Consider the following 27,620-nt stretch of genomic DNA (forward strand, 5'->3'; position numbering starts at 1 on the left):
TGAAAGTGCTCGTGACCTATCATGAATCATAGGTAACGTCTGTGGGCAGGCAGGATGGGGATGTGGAAGTAAGTGTCCTTCAAGTCCAACGCTACCATCCAGTCTCTTGGGTCCAAGGCAGACAGAACCTGAGCCAGGGAGAGCATTTTGAATTTCTCCTTCTTGAGGAAGTACTTTAGGTCCCGAAGGTCTAGGATGGGATGTAAGCCCTTGTCCTTTTTTGGTATCAGAAAGTAGCAGGAATAACAACCACAACCTACTTCGGGCACAGGGACCTTTATCTATAGCTCCCTTGGCCAAAAGAGCTGCGACTTCCTGGCGGAGAAGCGCCAAATGATCCCCTGGAAGGTGACTGAAGGATGGAGGCGTGGTTGGTGGAGCAGATTTGAAAGGGAGGGAGAAGGCCTTTCGAACTATCTGCAAAACCCACCTGTTCGTGGTGATTTCTCCTAGTGGGGCAGGTGATGGCAAATCCTGCCACAAACTGGACGGGAGTGAGGGGACGGACTAGGAGGGTTTGGAGGCTGCAGCGGGGGCAGAGGGTGACTAGGCAGACCTCTGGTGCCCTGTCCCACGGCCACGTGGGATTCCGCGTTCCCGGCCATGTAGAGGCTGAACAGCATGGGTGGCACGGTGGCTGGGTGGAGGACCCGACAGGGAGCCTCTTCCGTGGCCACAAAAGGGGTGAAAAGCAGACTGTGGGGGGCGAGGGGCAGAGGAAAGACCAAGGGACCGAGCCGTAGCCCGGGGATCCTAGAATTTCTCCAAGGCTGAGTCTGCTTTGTCTCCAAAGAAACGTGAGCCATCTAAGGGCATGTCCATGAGTGACTGTTGGACATCCCCAAAAAAACCAGAAGGACGCAACCAAGCGTGGCGCTGTAAGGCCACTGTCGTAGCAACCGATCTGCCCAGAGAGTCGGTCGTGTCCAGCCCACAACGGATCGTGAACTTTGCTGCATCTCTCCCATCGTTCACTGCTTGGGAGACGATAACACAAGCCTCATCCTGTATCTGTGGCAGGACTTGCACAACCATATCCCACAAAGAGTGGAAATAGCGGCCCAAAAGGCATGCGGTGTTCACAGACCGCAGCGCAAGACTGGAGGAAGAAAATAACTTCTTGCCAAACTGTTCCATCCTTTTGGATTCCCTGTCTGGGGGTGCAGAAGGGAATGCACCTGAAGAAGAGGAAGCCTGGATAACAAGACTCTCAGGCGTGGGGTGCTGGGACATGAATTTAGGGTCATTCGGCGCGGGCCAATGGCAGTGTGTGATAGTCCTCTTCACAGGAGCCCCTGTGTTGGGTTTGGACAAGGTACCTAAAAGAACATCTGTGAGGGCTTCATTAAGCGGCAAAAGGGGTTCTGAAGTAGAAGCCCCAGGCTGAAGCACCTCCATCAGGAGATTAGACCTGACCTCAACAATGGTAAGCTCAAGACCAAGGACCTCAGCTGCCCTACTGACCACCATACCATAAGTCGCTCCCTCCGCCGTAGCCACGGTAGGAGACAGCATGCCAACGTCATGAGAAGTATCCAGACCACTGGCGAAGCCCAATTCCTGAGCTCAGTACATAGAAGCGTCATCCTGGTATTCATAAGGGTCCAGGGACCCCACCAATGCCTTCCCATATTCGTACCCTTAAGAAAAAGGGTCAGAATCCGACCTGGGGTGAATAGGCCCAATCGAAGTCAAAGGCGACGTCGGCCGAAGCCGCTCCAACTCCGAGTCGTCAGGGATAAGAATCAGGTTGATGTTGATAGTGGCCACTACCGACGTCGGGAGCGCCGACAATCGACCCAGCGCCATGGAGGGTCTCAAGGTTGCGACCGGCGCGGGTGCGGATCCACGTGCAGATCTGGAAGTGACCTCAGTGGCCGAAGCCGCCGGCACAGAACCCGAAGGCCCCTCATCCGAACCCCTTGGGCCCGAAGACGCCGTATCGGGGTCGCGGATGAGACACCACAGACAAACCCAATGAGGATCCGTCACAGACATCGTACAATGACAGTCCTCGCATGGCTTGAAAATTGGTCTTCGGGGATCCTCGATGCACCAAAGTTCTCACAAAAACTCGACAAAGCGGTCTTAGTCAGTCAAAAAGAGACCAGGGTAGCTCTTCTCCGGATCAGCATGTGACGCGGAAAGAAAAGAACTGACGTCACTGCGCGAGGGTGGCGTCTATATACTACTCCTGACATCATCATGGTGACTACGACGCCAACAGAGTCGACCGACGCTACCTACTGTCGCGCAAGCGTATTGCTTGAATAAAAATCTCCGGATCCAGTCTGACGCCTGGGGGAAATTCTAAGGTAAGGATCTGAAACTAGAGGTCTCTATCAGATAAATGATTCACTTATCTATAGAAGATGTTTGCTTTTTGGCTGTCATCATGTCATAAGAGCTGGGCCTAAAGTTTGAACATTTTTTCTATTGCACTCATTTCACTCTGAGAAAATGCAGACTGCCTTTGGCAATAATGCAATACATCACAAAATAAAGAGCTATTCATTATGAGGCATTTTACAGATGATGGCACCACCGGCAAAATTTGTGAAGAAGTTCTTCAAAACACATATATATATTTGGAGGGATGGCTGGCCAATGAAGGTCCAGCACCTATGCTCCCGGACATCAACAGAAAAATAACTGGAGCTGCTGTTCCTGCATATGAAAGAAGCAAGTAAAGAGGGAAAGTGGTGGGATAGTCCTGTTGAGGGCGTCCTTACACTTGATATGTAGTGCCCTCACACACTCAAAAGGGTGCCATGCTCCTCGTCCAGCCGACGATGCAATGCTGGATGGCCCTGGACAAAGGGCGTTTTGGTGGAGATCTTTTTAGTAATCCTGCAATGATGGTAAGATAGGATGTGCGAGGTTGTGTTCCTGGTTAGGTTGATGAAAAAGTGGAAGTCAAAAGGAAAGTGGGGTGTTAAAACTGTCTAGGGGGTACCAGAGTGACTTTTTAATGTTAAGGTCCCTCTGGCAGGGTTAAAAAAGGGGTGTGAGGGCACTACGTCTCACGTGTGAGAACTCCTGCAAACAGGTGTATCAAACCTCTTTCCCTCATTACTCACTTCTTTCATATAGAGGAACTCCTCTAGTTGTTTTTCTGAATCTCTTAAGCAAACATAGCTAGACCCTGCTTTAATTGGATGGGAAAACAAACTAACATATGAATCCCAGCCTCAAAATATACCTTCTTAGATTTTCCTAAAACCATCTACTATAAAACTTTGTATTATTTTCTGTAAGAAGTACTAAGAGAGATCGTAAAAAGGTGTCACAAATTGCACCCTGACATTTAGGGACCTACCTCTGATTTTGCTAAGTGGTCAATGCACTATCAGGTTGCATCGAAAAAAGGTGGCAGAATGACCTGCACAATGAATATTAATGAACAGGTTGCTATTTGCAACCCATTGTGATTGGATAAAACACAGTGATGTGACCTGCAAGGAACAGCAGCCCACCACATTATTGCTTGGATTGCCAAACTGAAGACATTTGTTCTGTTTTTTTAAAGGGACTATTACTTTTCTTTAAAAAAAAAAAAAAAAAAGATTGAAGAGTAGCAAGTGGTTTGTGGACCACAGCTGATGTCTGTCTTCTCCAAAGTCACCAAACCACTTTCACAAAGGGTGTTAAACCGCCTTACAAAGTATGTGTTTAAAACACTGGAAAGAGTCAAAGAGCACCTAGACTTTAAAGTCTTTCCCTTAGGAGGTAAATAAATCCTTAAGCTCATTACCTTACATGAGTAGTCTTCCAACTTCTGTACCAAACTGTCCCACCTCTGGGTGAGTTCCTCCATATTACTATTTATCTTCCTTGAGGCATTGTTATTGTTCAGGAGTTGAGACACATCTTGCCCAAGCTCACGTAGCTGGTCTAAGTTTTGACGTTTCATTCCCATGTCTTCTTTCAAAATCTAATAGAAAAACAATTAAGATGAACTCACAAGATGGAAAGATACATTTGAATAAAAAAACTAAGAAATGTGTACTGGCCTCCAACATCTGGGATGTATGACAGAATAGAAAGTATGTTACAAGAAAAAAAAACTACCATGTTAAAGATGTATTCGCTGATAAAATGAGGATGAAGCTTTGTGGCGGTGTCAATGTACTGTGGAATTCAGTAAAGACAAAAGGGCATCTTAGCATTGTTTATGGGTCCATACTTCTCTTCCTAAGGTAAGAAAAAGAATAGCAACTCAAAATGTTTTTTTTCTGGCAGAAAATGTATAAACTAACTTCATCTTGGTGCCATAAGCACATCATATGTAGATGGCCAAAGACAGAAGAAGTGAAGATGTTTCACAAATTACTCTGTACATTACAGTTTGTGAAAAGGTGCTCTTTCAATTAACACGAAGCTACACAGTCAACTGTGAGTTGGACGAATATGAAATCAAATTGGTGCTCCCTTTTACTATTTCTGCACAATAAAACAAGTTCCAACCTGCCTTTAAATACACACAAAGCCCACAAGTGCATTTGTTTGTCACACAAAGCCTGTTTTTTTAGCATGTTGGCAAACTGTAAGCACCAGACTAATAAAAGACCTTTGCATACACTAACCACAAGGTCCTGCTAGACACAAACAGGATGTGTGGAGGATACAGTTAAATATAAGCATTAGGAGAAATGTGAAACCTCCTACATATTTAAAATATGCTGTCAACAATCCAACCATTTAAAATAGATACAAGGTCCTCAGAAAATGTTCAGAAGAATTTTCCCATTTACTAAGACCTGATGAAACCCAAGTGCCAAGGTAGGTAGCATTACAAAATAGCAGTCAATTAGATGGAGCATTGACTCAAAGCAAACCATGCAGTGATATGTATATCGCACATGTACTCAGCTGACGTTTTGCATCACTCAGGTCTGGCTGGAACTCTTTCTCGAAAGAGCAACGTAAAACTGTGTAACTGCTGATTGTACTCCTGTGAAACCTTCATCTTACTTTTGTCTAATGAAAAAGAATATCATTCCATGGGCTTTCCTTTGTAGGTATCTTCCTACAATTGTCAAAAGCTACTATTTTCTAGTATAAATAATGGATTCCAAAAGGCAGTCTGCTCCATCATCTTCAATATTTCCTTACAATATTTCCTTACACTGTTTTGAATACTTCACTGCATGACTGGTCCTGGATAATTCTTCTTGCCTTTTAGTTAGTTTGTAAAAGCAAATCAAATATAGTAAATGAAAGCAGTTTGTGTTTTTTTCAGATCAACAGATTGGTAGAAACAATTTCAAATTGTGGCAGTAAAATGAAACTGGGTGTTTTGAATTGTACTCTAACTGTATTGGCTAGCATTACAAGATGTTGTGGTTTTTCCAGGAAGTTATCCTATTCTGGAATTTGGTAATTTACTAATGGTTTACTTGTCCATTAGCCATGCCTCAGCTGGGACCAGCATGAGTTACAACCTCATACTGACAATAAACTGCAAAAGACAAATAGAAGAAGCAGCATGATGAAACTGTTTGAGGTTGCATAGTTTTCTCTCAGCATTTCTGCTGTTTGGGGTTGGACATCTTTATTAATTCCATATTGTATTGTTTGGCAATGCAGTAATCCCAATCCTAACAAAAACGTTGTTAGCATGTGTCACGGAGATGGGTTTCTGGACAGGAATGGTTGGAGTCTATCATGTCTGATGGCCTGAACTAGCTGGGTCATGTGGGATCAAAGATGCTTTTGATATGCTTGAATGAGGTGGCAGGAGTGATTATTTGTGTCACTGTCTGTGTTATTACTTGATCATTTTGTGTTCTTCAGTCAATAATACACAATGTAACATATGCAAGAGAACATCTGCAATGCAGGTTACTTGGACATTGCTGTTCAACATCAGGCATATTACATGCTGAAGGGACATTGCTCCCCTATTATAGTGTCATACCACCTGCCCAGCAACCACGCTAAGAACTGGTTTAATGAACAATAGCATATTAGAGATTTATTTCACCCTTGCATACAAAGTGAGCTGAGGATCACAAAGGACCCCTGCCAACAAATTAATCGGATACAGCTTTTTAGACACATTGCAAGAACAAAACAATACTATTGTTGGTTGTATCTTAGAGGGTGCTCTGAACAAAATTAGAAAGTGTTATACTCTGGGTATTTAAAATTGTTTGATATACTCAGGTGAGCAAAATAGGATACAATTGAGTGTACTATTGAAGTAAACAAGTTTATTTTGTTTTATGCTTTTTATTTTCATGTACTCTGTGCTTTTCAATAACAGGTTTTTATGTTCACTGTGACTTCATTGGTTTGTCTTTTCATCTTCCCTGCGTGTTGGTAAAATAACTGTGGTCTAGTGCTGCACTTGTACTTTACTTGCAAACTACAATATGGATTTGCATTTTACATTTACCATTGTAACTCTGCTTACTTGCCTTCTGGAAGTTCATAATACCATCATTTGAATATTCAAAAAAGCACAGCTACACATCTTATGAACTGGACTACACTTGCCAATGTAGAAATAACTAAGGTCTGCACAATTGGGGTTTGGCGACAGTGCAAATGTAACAGTCTAATGGGAAGAGGGGTGTAGGGATGGCAGTTGAAGTGTCTTGGATACATGTATGTATCCTTGATGAATGTAACAATGTGTAGAATGTGCATAGTTGATGAGGATTTATTTCCCATGGTGTGTATGTGCACTTGTTAATGCTTGGAAGGTGTGGAGATGATTTGGAACAGGGCATTGTTTTGTGGGATGCAGCTAGCAGTAACTTCAGAAGTCTGATATTACTCACTCAAACCTAGGTTTCCATTCACTTCTTAACCTGCTAAAAAAATGTTTTATCTTGTGGAAATGTGCAATACAACATTCACTTTCGTTCTAATTCCTACTCTCAATAAACTAAATTGCCTTTACACAACCAATAGTAGTTTATGATGCCCTGCATCTAGACTTCTACCTCTGTATGTCTGCCAATACACATCTATGAACTAAAGTCTCTAGTAACTAAAATACTAAGCTTTTTGGCATTAATAATATTGTTCAATTTGCGCTTCCTTCACATCCAATGGATGTGCAAGTATTTTGTTTGTGAAAGCATTGCCTCTGCTCATCCAAATGGCCCCTTCCCCCGCACTAATGGTTTAGGGCCTGATTTAGATGTGACAGATATCCTATCCATCTTATTACATGTATGTTATATCCTATGGCATGTGTAATAAGGCAGACAGGACGTCAATCAAGTATGTGATAGAGTAACCCGTTTGTGAAACTCTATATCAGACCCTTAGTTTTGAGTCCTGACAAAAAGAGGGGTTTACTTAAAGAATGCACTCAAGGTCCCTTTAAAAAAACACAGAAGAGTTATTTTAGCATATGTTCATGAAATTATCATAAAATTTAAGTTTGAGAGTTAGAGGTCAGTTGGACCAAGTAATGGTCCAACATCATAAGGTAAAGGCATTGGACTATGTAGTCATTAGAATCACTAGCATTTGCTAGAGAGCCTTGCCAGGTGTGGTAAACCCTGAGGTTTTGTAAAGTGTCAGAAAGGACAGTCCACAGCTGACATTTCTCCTCACCCTCCCCAGAAGCATGGAGTTCATGTCAATACTAACCGCAAGTCTTCGAACGTTTACGCTCAGCTCGTTCTGGTCTTTAAAGTTGGCTTTCTGGACTTTATTCAGTGATTCTTCCTTCTCAGTTAGCCAGACTTTGAACAAGCACTGCAACAAGAAATTAAAAAGGAATTCAATGAAGGTTTGCTTTCCACCTTGTACCACAGTAAAGTAACTCCTTTTCTCTCGTAATACAACTTTTAAATGCCAAAGGGAGCTTTGAAAATATGAAAATCCACAGGATGCGTGCAAAGGAGCATTTATGTTTATACTGGAAACTCTCCGGCTAGTGTATTTAAAGTAAACCTGAGAAAAATATTTATCAGATTTTCCACTGCAAACTGTTTATACAGCCTGATCTTAAAATATTTTTAAGTATAACATTGATATAGGAATTATCTCAGGATACTGCTGAGTAATGTCCTTCAGCTATTTTTGACAAAAGTTGAAAAGGGTCTGTGTACATTTTTTTTCAGATCCAGCAATGAACACTTTCCTCTAAAACAGAAGCGACAGCTTGCAGGCTATTTTAGCTTTCTGCCCCAATTTTCGTATACTGCTGCTGGTATAAGTGAAGTACATTTTCAGAAACACATAGATATGGTAGCACTCAATTTGAAAAAGGAGAATACACTGTTGCTTAGCTGATGACTTCACAGGTTGCGTCCGATGCATAAAAAACAATGCAGAACACAAACTTTTGCCTCATTAATCACGTAACCATGCAGACAAAGAATTTAAAAATAATTTTGTGAATCCTTATGCACTGGACTATGGGCTGCTATGAAGGTAATTCTGTGTTCCAAGCACTAGCTTCTATATCTGCCCACTATATTTGGCAGATACTGGACATAAAGGCCACTTGTCCAATGCAGATAAAAACTTTGCTGTGCACGAAATAGGATGGAGAGGGGCAGAGGGGGTAACATAACACGAAAGAAGTATATCTTTGTAAGAAGCATCTCTGAAGCCCCTTAGAAGCTATGCATGGGTTACATCAGTGTTACAACCAATATTCTGAAAAAGGTTGTGCATAACAAACTTGCTTCTTGGCCTATCTATGCCAGGGATTAGGATGTGAATTGGACCAGTACAGTGGTTCCTTCTGCATATAAAGCGGGCAGTCATGAGAATCAAATGATGCAGACAAATATATTTCTGTAGGGGCCAGAAAGGGTAACTGAAATAAGGCAACATGTTGCCAGGCTGTGGGTTGCTACAAAGCTACCAAGAACAGTATTTCCTTGAAGCAGCAAATCATGAATTTTCATGAAATAAAATGTATCCTGATTCCTCAGGCCATGTGTCAGGTGTGGATGGGCCAGGGACTCCTTCATCCACCGTACCCTAAGTGTGCTCAAGACTCCCAAACTGCCACAGCTTCTCACAGGGCCCTATATGGCCAATCAAGTCCTGATAAGAAATGACTTCATAATGTCTGGAGTAAAAGTTACTCTGAAAAAGCTTTATCTTTACATTGAGTTAACTGAATAAACACTAGGTTTGATGTTAGCGAGAGCATACTTTGCCATTAAAAATTCTCTAGGACAATGCTTGTCCTGAGATTGACTGACCAATGACACCCATCTGCTCTTTCACACTGCTAGACAGGGAGACAAAGTAGATCATACTAGCATCATGTTACTGGAGGCCTGGATTCAGACTATTACAACCCACCCTTCAAAGAGCACTTTAGAATGAAGCAAGTGACTACCAATTACGTATGATGAAATTCTTGAACTAAAGACTACGAATATCATAATGTTTCTTACTTGTTCTTCTAACAGCTGCTGCCAAAGAATGTGAGTTTCTTGCAATTTATTCCAGCGGTCTTCTGTCCAGCGGCAAACTGCGGCCCAGCGCTCACCAAGTCTCTGAAAATTGGAGGACAGACACATGAACAAGCTCCACCAAAACTGAATTAACATGTGCACAGATAAACCCAATGATATCCAAATACAGTGTGGTGTCAACATCACACACACACAGGAAAGAACTACTGTTATTAGCCATCTAACCATCATTTACATAGAGGAAGCATCCTCTTGTACACAACAGATGTCAATATTTTCATGGTCTTGCCAACAGACACTGGTTGAAAACCTATTGGGCACAACAATACTCAAGACTGCACGCATTTTAGGTCACCCTGTTGCTTATCCTTTGTTGGCTTAATTCTCAGTCTAATTTGTTTGCTTTTTATTCAATGATTCCTTCCTCTTCTTTCATAGCTTCTTTATCATCCTTTTCATTAGACAACAGTATCATTCCATGGCTCACATCAATCAGGGAACTAAAGTTTTCTTTAAGCATAGGAGGGCATGCTTGTTCTTACCTTCTTCCCCATGTGTTGCTTTCCCATCACATCACTACCTCCCCCGCAGCTCACCAGGCCCTCCCAGCTTACTTATAAAAGCACACCTATGGTATAGTTTGACTAAATAGCAGATTTTTCAGGTTTGTTTTCTTTCGTTTCCTACCTTTCATATGTCGTATAAAAACCCATGTCTTGGCTTATAAAGGTGCCATTTATGATGCAGGGGGACCAGGTTGCTGTACTCAACCCGCCCTTTGAGGTAGAAAGTGTACTTAGTGTGCCCCTATAGGTTATGTTACTTCTCCTGAAACTCCTAAATTTGATTCCATGATGCTGCAGAACACCAAATGGCCAAAGCATTTGTTCCACTTCATAGTCATGAGAAAAGTAAATAGCAAACATTTTTCTTTAAATTCTGATGCCTCCTTATTCATGGCCTCTGACCGCCATTCTGTTCTTTTAAGTACCTGCAACTAGTACTTTTACTTTTAATCAGGATGATTTGCAACATACTTTCTTACGTGAAATTTGACCAAAAAAAAACACCATTTATAATGACTGAAAATACTAAATTTAATGTTCAGTTCTAAGAAACCCTAAGATATATATGTATTACATTTTCCCTTCGTACAGTGATTTTTTTTATTTTATATTATTTTAACAATGCACTTACATGTAAAGCCAATTACTTAGCACCCACATTTCAAAGGAGCAATCTGTTTGATGGTTTGATTTTTTTACGTTAAGTTTTCAATTATGCTCTTGTTGCATTACAGTTTCACTATCATGTATAACAAGGTGTTAAAGAGGGTTTTCAATGATCACAGCGACATCATATGTTAAAAATTAAATGCTTTTCAACTCGAATATTACCCTGAAATGTTTTTTCCCTGAAATGTACCAAACTGAAATTACATTTGTGAATTCCCACCTCATTGTGTGGGTACATTCATTCAGGAACGTGGATCATATCTTGAATTGAGCATCACTTTCTGAAATATACTTTGGCTGATGTCAAACAAAGGACAAGTGCCTCAACGCCCCAAAAATAATAGTATGCATCAGAAAGAGGCCCCCAATTTCAGAAAATGTTCAGAACACACTAACCTGTAGCTGGTGTTCAAGAGCAGCCGTTGCACTCTCTCCACTGGTTTCATCAACAATCACCACCATGTGAGTCAGAGAGTTCACCTTAACTTGCTCCATTTCAAGATCATTCTGCAGTCTCTGTTTCAGAACAAAGACATTATTATTATGCATGACAGGTACACCAATCCAGAAAAGTACTTAAAAAAAAAGATCAGATGCACTAAAATTACAACAAATCAATACTTCATTAGCTTGGAGGTCACAACGTGTCTAATAACAAATCTGGGCTAAGAGTTACATAATTTCTGTTCACAATCAATATCTTACATTTCATCAATCGAGAAACAACAAAAGATATGTAGCACATTGTAACTATCAAAAGTCTCATTATAATCAGAATGACTATGAATAATGCAACCAATAAAATACTAAAGAAGAATATCAAGATTCTTGGGAAACTTGGACACATTTTTGTTTATTTCCAAGGCGTTCTAATCCTTTTTGCTGTCAGTGGAGTAGGGATTCTGTGACTACTGATGGTAGGGACATTTCTACTTATTTTTAGTTTTAGAAATTGCTGTGGAGCAAAATTAAATTACCGCAGTTCTAATACATTCCAGAGGAAGTGAAAAACTGCAAACATAACAAGAATGATCTCAGAGATCAAACAGAGAACCTGTTGGCCCAAAATAGTTAGATAAGGGGTGCTCACAAGGGGCCCTTAAGGTAATTCCCAAAGATGCCATTTCGGTGGTACAATGCACAACAAATATAAAGCTGAAGTGAGAAGGTGCAAAAATGTGAAAAGGGATGTTGTATGGGATAGTTTCCTCGATTCTAGCTGCTTTAAGAACAGTGCCAAGTTCTGGTATATCATCGACCAGCCATATTTTGTAAAAGCTGATGATTCGTCTTTAGTGCATCATACTGTCACGGACAGGCGGGTTTTTCCACTTTGAGAGGGTTTATGATGGGTGGTAAGGTTTAGCTAACCTGGTGGATTTGCTGCCACTTGTAGAGTCCTCTCATCTTATATTCCCCGTGGATGAGTTAAAGAAGGGAATTTCAGGCTTGTCTCAAAATAAGGCCCCATGACCTGAGGGATACCCCCTGAGTTTTATCTGAGTGTTACTGATATGTGGGTTCCAGTCCTGACAAATTTTTTGAATGCATCTGTCAAGGAAGGACCCCCCTCCTCCTGGGCTTCTTCAGTTATTGTCACCGTATTCAAAAAAGGGGACAGGGATAATCCACAGTGCTACAAAGCCCATCTCCCTGATCAACTCTGTTGTTAGAGTCCTGGGTGGGATCCTATTGGACACAATATCAACCTGGGCCACAGATCACAATATACTATCAGACCTCTGATATGTTTTCAGGCCTGGAAGGTCAACCGTTGACCAGTGTTTTAATCTATATTTTATTCTGAATAAATACACAGTGGCTCTTAAGGGATCCATTCAGCTGGCCTTCATGGATTTAACCTTGGCTTTTGACCCTGTAAATCGTGATAAACTTTGCAGGATCATCCTTGACAGGGGGGTTGACTAGAACATAGTTTACTTTTTGCGAGATCTCCATGCCTATACCGTTGTAATGGTTAAATATACTTCTGATTCCCACTGTACATGTAGTTTTAAAACCAGTGTGATGTTAGGCATGGGTGTATTTCGTCCCCCTTTCTGTTCAGCTTGTATATAAATAAATTAGACCAAGTTCTCATTGATGAGGAAACAGATTGACCACAAGCAGAAGGCCGGCCCCTGCCAGTCCTGCTTTATGTGGACAATGCCTTACTTATGGTCAAAACTGCTAGGGATTCCCAAGCCCTCATAAATGCATTTGTGAGTTTTATGGAAGAGCTGGTCTTCAGTATTAACATAAGCAAATCCCATGTGATGGTAACTGGTCCAAGAAACATGAAGACACAAACCCACAAGATAGGATCACAGATTCTTGTGAGGTTTAAAGCTTTCCTGTATTTGGGTGTTATGTTACATGCTGACCTACGCTGGAGCCCTTTGTTAACTGGTAAATTGTCCAATTTTACTAGAGCTAATGATGCAGTCTGGAGGTTTTCCTCCGGACAAGGCAGGAAGCCAATAAGCACCTTTTTACAAGTTTATCATGATAAAAACATTTCTAAAGTATCATATAGGAGCGATATCTGGGGTTAATTAAGCATCATTCCCTTCAGGTGGTTCAAAACACATTTTTGAGGTGTTTCCTTTGTGTCCCCAAGAGCACCCCCTCCTATATAGGTCATGAAGAACTAGGTATAAATAACCTTACTGATACTATAGCTCTCCGCCCCCTTTTATGTTATTTATATATTTGGACGAAAGTAGCACATTTAAACAGACTGGTTTTGCAGGATTGTTTATCCCTTGATTTTGCCTTACATACCCCCTGAATTAAGTATCTTAAGGTCTCGCTACAGAATTTAGATAGGGGTGACTTGTTTACATGTCCGGGTAAGACTGTTAAAGCACGTAGTGCTCCCGTCCCTCCCAGTACACCTGGGGAGCTCTAGGGAAGGATTCAAATATCTTGGGATTTATATGACACACAGGGCAGAACTTTGTCTTGCCAAGAATTTGGGGAGAGTAGTGAGAGAATGCCGGGCTGACCTGGAGAGGTAGAGAACTCTTCCTCTCATGTTGATGGGGCGGGTGGCCATGGTTAAGATGATCCCACTTCCGAGGCTCCTCTATGCTATACAAAACACATATTACCAGATCCCTTTGGGACTTTTCACGACCATAGATCGAGATATGCGGCTCTTTTTGTGGGGAGGGAAACATCAGAGAATAACCCTTAAGACATTACAGCACAACCACTATGTGGGAGGACTGTCCCTCCTAGATCCAGAGGCGTATTACTGGGCAGCGCAACTGGTTAAAGTAAATGATTGGCTATTCCTACCTGAAGATCATCCTACCTTCCACCTGGAGGGATTGCAGTGGGAAAGGAAATCCTGTAAACACTACCTGTATGAGGGTGGGGGAGTGGACATCTTTTGCCGGCCCCCCGAGTGGCCTTCAGGGCATGGACTAGGGCCACCAAGCTCATGGGATGGCACCACTGCCCCACCGGGGAGACAACACTCTGGGAGGGAGACTGGCTGCCAGAAATTGGGAAGCTGACAGGTTTCGAGCGTTGGGACCAAACTGGTATCTCAAAGGTGGGTGGTGTGTTGGAGGGGGGTGATATCATGCCTTTTGCGTCCCTCCGGGTTGAATATGAGCTTAGTAAGACACAATTTTTCCATTACGTACGATTAAGCCATGCGTGGAGGGCAGGGCCTCTCCCGGGAGAGGGAATACCTGACTATGCCCCCACTAGAAGGTAGATTATTGATGGAAGGCCTGGACACCAAAGCAACGTTTTTGATGTGTAAGACTATCAATAATAATAACATGCTGGATTCACTTCTGAAACTTCGGAGGCGGTGGGAGGTTGAACTAGGGGAGCTGGAGGACACAGACTGGGAGACAACGCTGATATTTCCAAGAGAGGTGGCTATCCGGTTACGAATCAGGCTAATTCAATACAAAATCCTCCACAGGGTATATTATGACAGACGTTTACATATGATGGGAAAGGCGCAGCATCCAAATTGTCTTAGATGCCGAAGGAACACTGGAACCTTCTCTCATACACTTTGGGAGAGCCAAGTGATTCAGGAGTACTGGAATGAGATAATGGGAGATGGGAGGGGTAGTATCGGCCCAGATCCCCCCCTGACCCCAAGTTTATTCTACTAGGAATACCCAACGACATTCATTTGCCCCGAAGGAAGCTTCTGCTCTGTGGTCTTGGACTGGTGGCAAAGACAGATATTGCCTGCCTCTGGGGCTCTGAGATGTGTCCCTCTGTGGAGGCGTGGAGGACAGGAATGGATGGGTTCATGATGGGGGGAAGGTGACCTATATAAATAGATGCTGCCCATGAAAGTTTAAAAAGGTGTGGGGCGAATGGATGACATACTACTCTTTAGATTTGTAGCCGCTTGTTGAGTATTGACCCAGGGGCCAATGAGAGGAACATATGTTACGGAATTCTGAATGCCCTCAGGAATATATTGTGGGCAAAGGGGGACTGGAATTGGGGATCGCTCAAAGTACCATTGGGCTCATGTGCCTGGGGATGGTTGGGGGGGGAGGGAGGGGATTGTTTGTTATGTTTCTCTATTTCGGGTGCTTTGAAGACATACTACGATGTAATGTTTAATTGGATATGCTTTGCACCTGTTGAAAACCAAATAAAAAGATTTATAAAAAACAAAAACAATTAAAAAAGACTGTTAAAGCAGACCGTAGCTGGGTTACGGAAACATTTTTAACACAAAGAACACTGGAGAGGCAGTCTGCGGCTCTTCAGAAGGTGTTCAGACAGGGCTATCTGCTGTTGAAAACTACTTTAACTATAGATCCTTATCTCACCGTTGTTACCTCTAACTATGAAAGTTGCCTGCAGACCAGATTTAGGTGGTTCCGCAGGATACCATACATTTTGTTGTGTTTTGTAGATATTGTGATACTCCTAGGAAGGTTTATAAAGTTTCTCTTTTAAAGGGCCAACATATTAAACAAGCACAACCTGCCCTTTTGTTTTTACAAATGCTTACTGTTGATATTGTTTTTAATGTTGCTAGTGTTTTAAAAGCTGCTATGAGTTCAAGGAACTCTATATGGGATTGGCTGCAGTTCTGCACATTTGTATGACCTTTTGATCACCATGTATCATAACTGATTGATAATAAATGAGTGATCGTTTTTATCTTTGTGTGTATTTGTTGTATGCTATGTGATGCTTTTATGGCGTTTATTATAACCAAATAAAGCTTTTGAAATTTGAATTAGATTGCAGAGGTCAAACAGATCAGATCAGAAATCTGAATTGTTCCTTAACCAGACAGGTGCACAGTAGTTTAAGCCATCTCCTCACTCAGGGTTTCCGTTTTCTACACAAACAAGACAAGCCTAGGGTATAAACAGAGAGACTGTGCTCATCAGCGACCCTGCTGAGATTGAGACTAGACCAATTAGCAAGGAGAGCTTGCTCTCTGTGAGACAAGGCAAACCTGGAGGAAGAGTCGGTATACACAAAAGAGTACTTTAGCCTGGATGGAGAGTGAAAAGACAAAAGCTGAAGACTAGAGCTGGCTGGAACAGAGTAGGATCGGGACACGGTTCATGAACTGGGTATTACCTCCAAAGTCCAAGATAGATATGCATAGCGTATATTCTACAACAAACAATAGGAAGGCAATAAGTACAAAGAACAAGACCAACACACAAACTATCATAAATTATAGTTTGTATGGCCTTTGGAAAGTGATCTCTTTGAAAGGGGAAATATCTTAAAATACGTCAAGAAGGAATTAATCTCACAGTGCCTTGGAAGAGACTAAGTAGCTCTTGTGGAAAAAGAGGGCTGAGTGAGTCTCTGGGTACTCAGCCCAGTCCTGCCTAATACCACACATCAGGGGTTAGACTAACCCATTTTAATGCTTCTGCCTGTCACACATAATTTACTACCCCCCAGAAATGCAACTATGTGTGCAGGCAGCAGACTCAGTAAAGGTATCTTGCAAATTTGATATCTTGGGTTTTTACGAACTGGTCCAAGTTGAGGAGTGGCGACTCATTGCTAGATGACTGCCTGGGGGGTCCGGCTGTTTGTTTACTTATTGGTTTCATAAATGCCTGCAGGCATGGATCCATCATCACACATTAAAACATGAGCACGATCCTACGCAGGATAGATTTCAAACTCAGGGGGGGCCACAGGAATCGGAATGATTAGCTTCTCTCTGAGCAGCCCAGCGCCCACATTATTTCTTCACAGGGAGGATGTTGTTGAGGAGTTATCAGCATCCATCGGCCTCCTTCAGGCATGTGACATGTGTCTTCACCAGTAGGGAGCCTGAGTACACTTAAAATGGAGCGTTGGGCTCACCTCAAGGAAGGAAGACTCACTAGATGCCAGACTCTTACTAGCAATTGGCAGCAAGATGCACACACTGAGGCAGCAGGTAGTCTCTCTCTCTCTCTGATCACTTGTAGGCAGCAAAGGAGAAGCCGAACAGCATTCAGTACGGCAATGGCATCCAGTCCTGAGACCAGTCTGAGTTCTGGCAGGCCGACATAGCCTGCAATAATGTCAGTACCGTCCGATGACCCCGGCCTGCCCCTGTTCTGCCTGGCTTTCAACTGGACCTGCCTGTGCCCCTCAGTTCTGTAAAAGCAGCACTTTGGATGCAGTCAGTGCAGCACAATATTATGTGAATAATGATTCATTAAACATATGATCTGTCCACTCCTATAAAGTAAAACACACTTTTATAATTGTACACGATTGCCTGTCATATATTCAAGCCAGTCACTAAACGCTAACTATTGTTGGTACCAAAACCTTAAACTAGTAAGCTTCCTGAATGTGAATATTAGAACATGATGTACATGTAAAGAAGCAACTCTGTCATGGTGGCACACAGTTGTTTTTGAAAAGTTGCCTATTTTTTTACTTGAGGTAATGTGTGTCTGAAAGCGTCACACATAAGGCATTTAAATGTCACACATAAGCACCCTGAATGCATGGATGCGTCACACAAGAGGAAACTGAAAACCTGACAGCTTTGCAAGGCTCAGAAGCTCACTGGCTCCCCCTGTAACAATAATCAACATTTCAACACAAACACAAGTGTAGGCATACAAGTATACAGTAACTGGGCACGGGGAAGAGCAGGACAGGAACCTAAGAACAGGGACAGAACTGAAACTATACAAACAAACATAAGAACTCTCACAGCCATGAATAGGAATTCTACACACAAAGAAGGGAAGGACAGAAGTATGCAGGCGGAACTAGGAACACTGTAACACAAAGTGAGAAGGCTACATACAAACAAGGACTGGAAGTGTGCAGACAGAACTAGACACACTGGTATGTAAAACGAACAGAGCAGCACTAACAACATGGAACAGAAATAGTTAAGACACAGCAGTAAAACAGGAACTGGGAAACAAGTAATAAGGAAAATCACGGCACATAGAATTAAGGAGCAAGCCTGGAATTTTAGCAACAACACAGTTTCAGCACATGCAGAACCTCAGTAGTAAATACTGGTGAAGAGCAGAAGTGCAGGAATACAGAGTTCTGAGCAATTAACCAGGCCGTGGGAATAATAAATACCAATGAAGGAATGACTGCAATTGGACCTGGAATGGGGAATACTAGGAAAGCTAGAATGCCCAAGAAAGGAAAAAGGAAAACCAGGAATTTAATGTATATTGGAGTTTAGAAAGAGCAAAGTTCAGAATGCATATATGTGAGAGTCAGTATGTCTACAGGAACAATGATACTGATTAGAGCTCCACATCTAGGACATGGGCTCAGTAAGGTTTATAGGCAGGAGAAAGTAAAAGTACCAAGGTGCAGCATAATGTTGATGTGGACACCTGGACTGGAGTATGATGTGGAGCAACGAATACAAGGTGCTAGAGTGTTCTGTGCTATGCTATGCTGGTGAAAAGGCTGATCCTCGACGGGCCCTCTTGAACACCACCTGATGGCAGGATGGCGGAATCCTGGGCATATATCTACCTACAACTGAGAGACATTTTCTCTGCTTCCTTTTGAATTAAATTGTCCTTTAAACAATGATTATAAGAAATATTAATAAAGCCAAGAGCAGGAAAGCTGTTAAATCACTTTACAACTTATTCAATCATTGATTTGTGTTATCACTATCATCATATTGGAATGTTATACTTCGACTTCGTGAATGGTAAAGGAGTATAAATAAGTCCTCCAACGTTATGACTAGTGCATTTTAATCAAGAAATAGAACATGTTGTGCTGGGCCTCCCTACTGAAAGGCAAAGAGAAACAGAAGGATGCAGCAGTATTTATTTATTATACAGTTTTAGATAGTATGAACCAGACAAGGTTGGGCAGCACAGGTGTTGCACAGGAGCATGAGCTAATAGTGGAGACCAACAATAGAAATAGAGTTATCAAGAAAATACAACTCAGGGATAGGATGCAACAATGCATAAGACTGAGTTGCATGGATAACTTCAAGAGATAAAACATCTGAAGAATAAGATAAAAATAAGCTCAACCTGTTAACTACTACACTGTGTGAAAGAGAGAAGAGGGAAACATAGCTTGTGGAATATAATTGGATACTTACAAAGATGAGACTTTATAGGAAGACTTAATTAAGGCTTCTAACATGCTGAAGATTAATCACTAGCCTAATTGCCATTTGTACCATATATTTTTGTGTTCTCTCTTTAAAATATAGTAAGTGTTAGTCCTCATCTCAAGACGGTTGGAATTATGCTGGAGCGCTCCCTTAAAAAGCTTGATTTAATGTTTTAGCCTATCTGAAGATAGGGGATTCCAGATAGATGTCAGCAATTTGTAGATAGTGAGAGCCTCCTGAAATAGTCAGGTTGCTTGGTGTCCCAACATTGACTGATTTATTTGCTACGCAAGCCACTTTAAAGAACGCTCAACTTCTATGGGGAAATGCTGAGAGAAATTCATACCGGTGACTGAGATTAGTTCTCAGTGACTTAGGACAAAGGTTTTAAAAAAAAATCCTAGTTGGCAAGATTAGCACATAAATCTTAGGAAATTACTGATATCTGACCAATAACAGACAAGGTGTCAAACTTACGTCACTTACAGAAATGTTTTTTTCCCAATAGGGTATGACTACAACCACTGAGAAGCAATTAGGTCAGATGGTTTCAAAGAACACACATTCATAAATTAATAATTGGAAATCATACATTGCTATGTAAAAGACCAGGTGCTACGGCTTACATTCTCCTTTACCCTCCCGTAATCAGACATGGCAATGTATTTGTTCATTACGTGATGATAGGTCTACTTGCAAAGCATTTAGAGAGTTTTGCTAGGTTGGGAATCAAGTGAGTTTGCTCTGATCACTGGTTCTGGAGTACTGAGAAGCTTTCTGTGAGGCCACCATCGAACATAAAGAATACATGAGAAAGAAGCACATGTGGAGAACGACACAAACATTGAATAAACAATTCAGGTAATAGCAACCTGACGTGTTTTGTGATACAAGCCATAAACTGCCTCTCTAATTCAAGTGCAAAATGTAGTGTTCCTTTTCATGTGGCCAATTAACTGAACGAATCTAACTGGGGCTACATTTATGTAATGGTAATCTAGGCTGTACCCTAAATGGCTTCATATTTCCCATAAATGGTAAAAGGGTCATGCTTTCAAAGGGATTCGTTTAATATAAAAATTAAGATGGCGCAGGCCATCCTACAAAAGTAAAAATGCTAGAAGAATGTACTTTAAATATTCATACAATTAAAAGCTTACTTTGTGCTCCTCGATTTGCTTCTTAAAGCACTCTAAATCTTCCACATTGGACTGTTTTTCCATCTTCTGAATGCGTTCTTCCGTGAGGGTCAGCCAATCGGACAACTGCATCAGCTGCTTTTTCTGCAATTCCATCAGCACCTCGTGTAGTCTAGCAGTAGAAACAAATAATAACAGTGAGTGCTCCTCAGACTGCACCTGCAAGGCCATGTACACTAAGGCTACAGCATTTAAAACAGTAGAACATCCTTTCTTCATAATACTATTTCTCATTCTTGCCTTGCATATTTTAACAAGCGCTCAGACGATGGAGAAAAAATGGATACCAACCAGGACTCCATAACCTAAAGTATGTAAAAGTATATTTCAGACCAAATTGTTTTGGGAAACAGGCAAGTATGCTTCCTGCGGAACAATCTCTCCTACCGTTCCTTCAACTTATCTTAAACGGTCTAGGGATCTGGACCAGCACAGTGTGGAGTAAATACTTCCTGGGCATTAGTTACATAGGAATCCCCCACTCTGTGTAGAAAAAAGCAGAATCAGAATAGGAAATGTGCCCTGAGAGAGAACTGGTGTTTGAGCAAGTTGGTGGGTGTGCTTGAAATTTGATGAAAGAAAGATAAGCCACTCCGGCAATCTTTCTTTTTTGGGAGTACCTTCCGGGGAGAGGGCTAGAGTAAACAGAGAAGAATAAAGAGCATAACTGTTTACTCCAAAAATGTTTTTATAACAACATTTAGAATTGAAATTAAGGTTACAAATTAATTCACATATCCGAGGCCATTGTTTAAGCATGCAGCCTTTCAGAGTGGGTACACAGCATATCCTTCGACCAGGATTTATGCCCCAAGCCCATTCTCTGCTATACATGGCCTACAGCAATGTCGTTTGGGCACTGGGCAAAGCATGTGGCCTTTGACTATGCCCTATGTCCCTTGCAACCTGAGACAGCTTGGTAGAACCAGATAGCTCTACCTCCAGTTTCTCTTGAGTATATCTGAATTCTCCTTGCAAAATATTACTAAGTATTACCGTCTGGTTTGACATTTAATTGTGATGGGCAGACAGTGCAAAAGCCCCAGTGTAAAAAGGCGTTTTGCAATGAGTCTGTCCACCACAGTTAAAAGTCAAGCCACAGGATTTGGATGTACAGGCTCAGTGATGTTCTCCAGTGGTGTTACTGATAATGTCAATGGTGATGTGATAAGTGGTATTGCCAATATGGTCAGCAATGATGTAAACTGTGGTGTGTGTGACATCTTGGTGAGAATTATACTTATGTGAAGCAGAATAACGACAGATTTCAGAGGTTCCATGGGACCACAAAGTCCCATTACTAGAGTAATTCATGGTAAATTTGTTATCATATAATAACAGGTTAATTTGTGATGAGTAAATAAAATAACTTTGGTCTTAACAATGATTTTCTCTATGGTTCATTTAGTTTTTGATTTAATATACTTTGTCCTATTGGTGCACTGTCCACTAGGCACAGTAATCAATTGTACCCAGATGTACTTGGGAGTCAGCCTGCTGAACCCACGTTTTTGACATGCACAGCAGACTCTGGGCATAGAGTATGGCCTTCAGCCACATCCTTTCACGCCGTACCCTGAAGCAAACTCTAGGAACAGGCCAAGGTCTTCAGGTACATCATTCAACCAGTTCCTTTGTTTCCAATTCTCCTGTTCTCAGAGAGTGGTGGGCACAATATTCCACCATGTCCAGCAGGCTTGAGGGAGCAGATCAAAACCTTTGCCATGCCATCTACTATCCACTTAATGTGACCAGAGTGCTCATTTCAACCCTGGGTAAGCTATTTTCAAAATGACAGTGGACTCAAATAGAGGTCCACATAAACTAGCAATTTAATTGTAAGTGGTTTTAGAGCATTTTCTGATCACTTGCAAAGGCTGAGGCTGCTCTCACTGTCCCATATGAAAATAACTATAAGGGGCGTCCCTGAAAGAATAAGCGTAGCTCAAACAGGGAAATAACCAACGTAGAGAAAACTACTAAAGGAGCTACTCGAATACACATGAAGATACAATAATCTTCATGGGTGAAACACTATAGTTTTTGATGGTTGCAACGCAGTACAATAGAACCTGTTATAGACACATGATACTAGGCTGCTATACTCTAGTAATTGATCACAAGTAGAATGATTCTATTACATATTTTTGTATTTTTTATTAAATAATTATACAGTCATAAGAATATATAAATATCACATTAAGAAGAACAATAAAGGAAAAACAGAATACCTAGCTCAGGCACACCACATTCAAGCTAAATAAAACAAAATTGTGAAAGATGTTTTATATATACGTGAAAATCTACACTAGTTAAGCTAGTCCTAATGACACAAAAAGACTAAAACGATTCTCAATAGTGAAGATGTATGAATGCTAGATCTTCTAATACAAAAATAATCTTATAAACAAAGGAAACAATAGTGACGTGGCTCTGTCAAAGTGGTACCGTAGGGACCGGAGGCCTACGCGCGTTTGGTGTTTTGAGATATTATGGGTCACCTTCATCAGGGCCGTTCCCAATGGTACTGTTCAATAGTGGTCTAGTCTTAGCAGCCGAATCTTCTGGTCAATTTAATTTAGGGTTCTAGATATGTTTTTTGATAATGTAGTCGAGGTATCTGGTAAAGAGAATTATATAATAATTTATAAGTACAATCGTGCTAGCATCTTGAAAGTCACCTGTCTTTATTTTACATATATATCACTCAAGAGTGACATATTATCATATTAGGGTGAATGCCCAAGGAGTCAGAATACACTTAGAATTATATTATTGGTGATAAAAAATGAAATATAAAGAACAAAAAAATTAAAAACGTTTTTTTAGGAAACATAGAATACCGAGTGATAGATTAGAGGGTGCTTTATATTGTGCTACTAATGTTCTTTGGCTCCATTCCGTGAGAGCATGCATCCAGGTGTATGTTAGAGGTAATAATAATAAATTATAATGGAAAACCTTACTTGAGGAGTCTTTTATAACATTTTTGTGATGCAATTGTCTTTATAGCTGTTTCAATCTCACTAAAGGGCGTAATAATGCCAATTGTTGAGAAGAGAGACGAGCTGGCTGGATGACAGAAAGCATATAATAAATGAATAAATAAATGGATAAGTAAATGCTTGAATTACTACATACACAAAACTAATTTACACAATGAGTAGTGGATGAATTAATTGTGTTCAATAGGTGTTCGTAATATAATTAATATATATTACTAATATTGTTTATATACGCTAGTATTCACCTGAAATTGGCTGGTTGTGGCTGTTCAAATACAGTCCATTTGAAAGATTTTATCAGTCCTCAAAGTCAGGGAGATACAGAAAATAGGTCCAAAATATATGGATATGATAAACGAAGCTATTACGAGGTACAGAGGAGAGAAACAGAGATATTGAGACGCTTTACAATGGGCCACTCAAGTCATGTTCTGAGATGCTATAATCAAATAAATATAATATAGTCAAATTAAAATAAATGCTTTTGGAAATACTGACCGCGATGCTGGGACGCTCCACGTTTGCTGACTAGAGTCAGCTGCCGCTGTACGCGAGCAAATTTATGTGGGAACGAAATAGCGTTCCTAGTAGCGCTGGACCGCAAAAAAGGAAAATGAATAAGCGGTCTAAGGCGGCCGCCATATTGGAATTAGCTAAAAGACGCGGGCTGAAACTGATCGGGGAATTAGGTAATATGGTGTATACTGGTTTTATATAAAGAAAGAGAAAAGGAAACAAAGATTAATACTGACAAATGGCTGTATATATATATATAAAAACAGCTCAAATATAAATGAAATAATCACCATATGGGGCCAAACTGTGAACTAAGTTCCTAACTGGATAGAAAAGTATGGTTCAATATACAAAGATTTTAGTTCAACTAATTCTATAGAATACACGCTGAGGTTCAATAGTATAGGTATTAATACATAACAGGATAGTTTGCAAAGGATATCTATCAGCTGATGAAAATGGACACTAATAAGGACATCCTCTAGCCAGTAATGCAAATAGCTCTCAGAATGTTAATAGAGAGGAACAAATGAAAATAAAAATGGAAACAAAATAAAAATGGGGAAAACTATTCAATATACAAATAAAATGAAATGAAAAATAACTACAATAATAAGAGTGTATAGATCTATATGAGAAAATCATGGGAAAATGATGGAGTTTTCTCGTGAAAAGTCTATTCACAAGTAGATGCATTTATGGTCCCAATAAATGACTACAAATAAAGAGAAATTAGGAAACTTTACTTAAATAATGGCATTTTCCCAAGGAATATACTCGTTCAATCCTTTTTCACAACTGTCTAATGTAAAGATCCAGAAAACTTCTTGTTTTTTCCGGATTTTGTGATCCTCTATCTGTCCAGGATTCTTAATTCTTTCTAGGACAGTCCAGGAGGGATCATCAATTTTATGTCCATACTGCTTCCAATGTGTAACCAGTAGAGCACTCTCTTTGTCATTTCGTATATTGGACATGTGCTCCAATATTCTGATTTTGAATTCTCTCCCTGTTTCTCCTACGTATAGTAGAGGACACGGGCACCTGATCATATAGATACAGTTGGCTGTTTTACAATTGGTCATGTCAGATAATTTATAGTTGGTGCATTTCCACGAGAATGAGTCACCCACAATAGCTCTGGGGCAAGCTTTGCAGTTGCCACATTTGTGATTCCCTGTAATAGGTTGATTGCCATATATGGATTTCTGGCAAAAGGTCTCATTTGTGGGTAGATTGGCTCTCACTAGTTTGTTCAAGATATTTTGATGTTTCCTGAAAGATAAAAGAGGGCGTTCTAATGGTGTTTGGTTAGAATGACTGTTGAGAATGTTCCAATTGGCAAGAATTATTTTTCAGATTTTTTCATTTAGGTTGGAATGTTGGATTGCACAAACTATGGAAGGTGTAGATTTTTTGTTTTGTTTCTCGAACATACTAGTCCGATTGTAGTACTTTGCTCTTTTATAGGAGTCTCTAACCAGTTTTCTGGGGTATCCTCGCAGAAGAAATTTCTGTTGTAAAATATTTGTGTGGTGTTCAAAGTCATGGAGACTAGAACAGTTTCTACGGACCCGTAGAAATTGACTAAAGGGTATCCCTTGTTTTTGACTGGTAGGGTGGAAACTGTCATAGTGTAGTATGGTATTTCTGGCTGTTGGTTTAGTGAACAGCGACATCTCGAGTTGGGAGCTATTGTGGCCAATCCAAATATCTAGAAATTCAACTTTGTCTCTACTGGTATGAATGGTAAACTTAAGGTTGGGATCACATAAATTGATCCACTGGCTGAATTCTAGAAGTGAATCTTCCTCACCTGTCCAGATAAAGAAGATATTGTCTATAAAACGTGACCAAAAATGGACGTTTTCAAAAAATGGTGCCATCTCATTATAAATATGAGTTTCCTCGAAGGAGCCTACATAGATGTTGGCTACACTTGGAGCACAGGCAGCCCCCATACTGACTCCTTTCTTCTGCTGGTATGTCTGACTGTTGAATTCGAAAAAGTTTTCTCGTAAGACAATATTGAGACACTGTAAGATGAAGGTAGAGTGTTCTGTGATGCCTTCTTTTTCAAAGAGGCGGGCAACTGCTAGCCATGCCTCTTTCTGAGGGATGTTAGTATATAAAGCCTCAATGTCCATTGTTACTAGTAGTTGAGTGGTCGAGTTAAATGGGAGACCTTCTAATTTGGCAATGATATGGCTAGTGTCTCGAATAAATGCTGGAAGTAGAGCCACCCGGGGATTCAGGAATTTCTCCACATATTTAGATAAAGGTTCTGTCAGGGCCCCTACAGTGGAGACTATGGGTCTCATTGGAGGGTCTGTCTTGTTTTTGTGTATTTTTGGAACTCTGTAGAACACAGGGGTCCTGGTCTTCACTGGATTGAGATATTGAAATTCTTGTTGGCATATAGTTCCATTATCTAGGGCTTCGGTACTTATTTTAGTTATCTCTCTTCTTACTCATTCATGCCAATTGTTCCCTGTTCTCTGATAATATTCTGGTTCGTTGAGCATGGTTTGAATCTGGGATTTATAGATTTCAGTATCCTACAATACTATGCCACCTCCTTTGTCACATGGTTTGACTGTGATAGGTTTATCTTTTTGCAGTCTTTGCAAAGCCTGATGTTCTCCTTTGTTTAGGTTAAAGAAGGGTCTCAGAACAGATTTCAACAGAGATTGGATCTTGTTAGACACTATATTCTCAAAGATTTTAACTTCAGGACCTACCATATCAAGATGGGGAGTGAAGGTAGAGATTGGTTTTAGTCCTGATAGATTCAATTCCCTGGTGTCTATTTTATCTTCAAAATATCTAGTAAGTCTGATTCTTCAAATAAAAGGCATGAAGTTCAGAGAGGAGAACACATTTATTAATAGAAGTAGTGAGGTTATTTTTCATTTCATTTTATTTGTATATTGAATAGTTTTCCCCATTTTTATTTTGTTTCCATTTTTATTTTCATTTGTTTCTCTCTATTAACATTCTGAGAGCTATTTGCATTACTGGCTAGAGGATGTCCTTATTAGTGTCCATTTTCATCAGCTGATAGATATCCTTTGCAAACTATCCTGTTATGTATTAATACCTATACTATTGAACCTCAGCGTGTATTCTATAGAATTAGTTGAACTAAAATCTTTGTATATTGAACCATACTTTTCTATCCAGTTAGGAACTTAGTTCACAGTTTGGCCCCATATGGTGATTATTTCATTTATATTTGAGCTGTTTTTATATATATATATATATTATATATACAGCCATTTGTCAGTATTTCCTTTTCTCTTTCTGTATATAAAACCAGTATACACCATATTACCTAATTCCCCGATCAGTTTCAGCCAGCGTCTTTTAGCTAATTCCAATATTGCGGCCGCCTTAGACCGCTTATTCATTTTCCTTTTTTTCGGTCCAGCGCTACTAGGAACGTTATTTCGTTCCCATATAAAATTGCTCGCGTACAGCGGCAGCTGACTCTAGTCAGCAAACGTGGAGCGTCCCAGCATCGCGGTCAGTATTTCCAAAAGCATTTATTTTAATTTGACTATATTATATTTATTTGATTATAGCATCTCAGAACATGACTTGAGTGGCCCATTGTAAAGCGTCTCAATATCTCTGTTTCTCTCCTCTGTACCTCGTAATAGCTT

At 40.6% G+C, this 27,620-nt stretch overlaps 1 protein-coding gene across 4 annotated transcripts in view; it reads right to left on the reverse strand.

Moving 5' to 3' along the window:
• The window catches only part of UTRN (utrophin), a 1,374,288-nt gene that overhangs the window by 1,040,493 nt on the left and 306,175 nt on the right, over positions 1-27,620 (reverse strand). For all 4 annotated transcript variants that reach the window (XM_069235249.1, XM_069235248.1, XM_069235247.1 and 1 more), the window contains exons 12-16: positions 20,396-20,546; positions 11,036-11,155; positions 9,384-9,485; positions 7,612-7,719; positions 3,755-3,934 (exon numbers count right to left, since the gene is read on the reverse strand). In XM_069235249.1, coding sequence (XP_069091350.1) covers positions 3,755-3,934; positions 7,612-7,719; positions 9,384-9,485; positions 11,036-11,155; positions 20,396-20,546 — 661 coding nt within the window. The remainder of the gene's footprint in view (positions 1-3,754; positions 3,935-7,611; positions 7,720-9,383; positions 9,486-11,035; positions 11,156-20,395; positions 20,547-27,620) is intronic.

This window comes from Pleurodeles waltl, chromosome 5, assembly GCF_031143425.1.
Source record: "Pleurodeles waltl isolate 20211129_DDA chromosome 5, aPleWal1.hap1.20221129, whole genome shotgun sequence".
NCBI lineage: Eukaryota > Metazoa > Chordata > Amphibia > Caudata > Salamandridae > Pleurodeles > Pleurodeles waltl.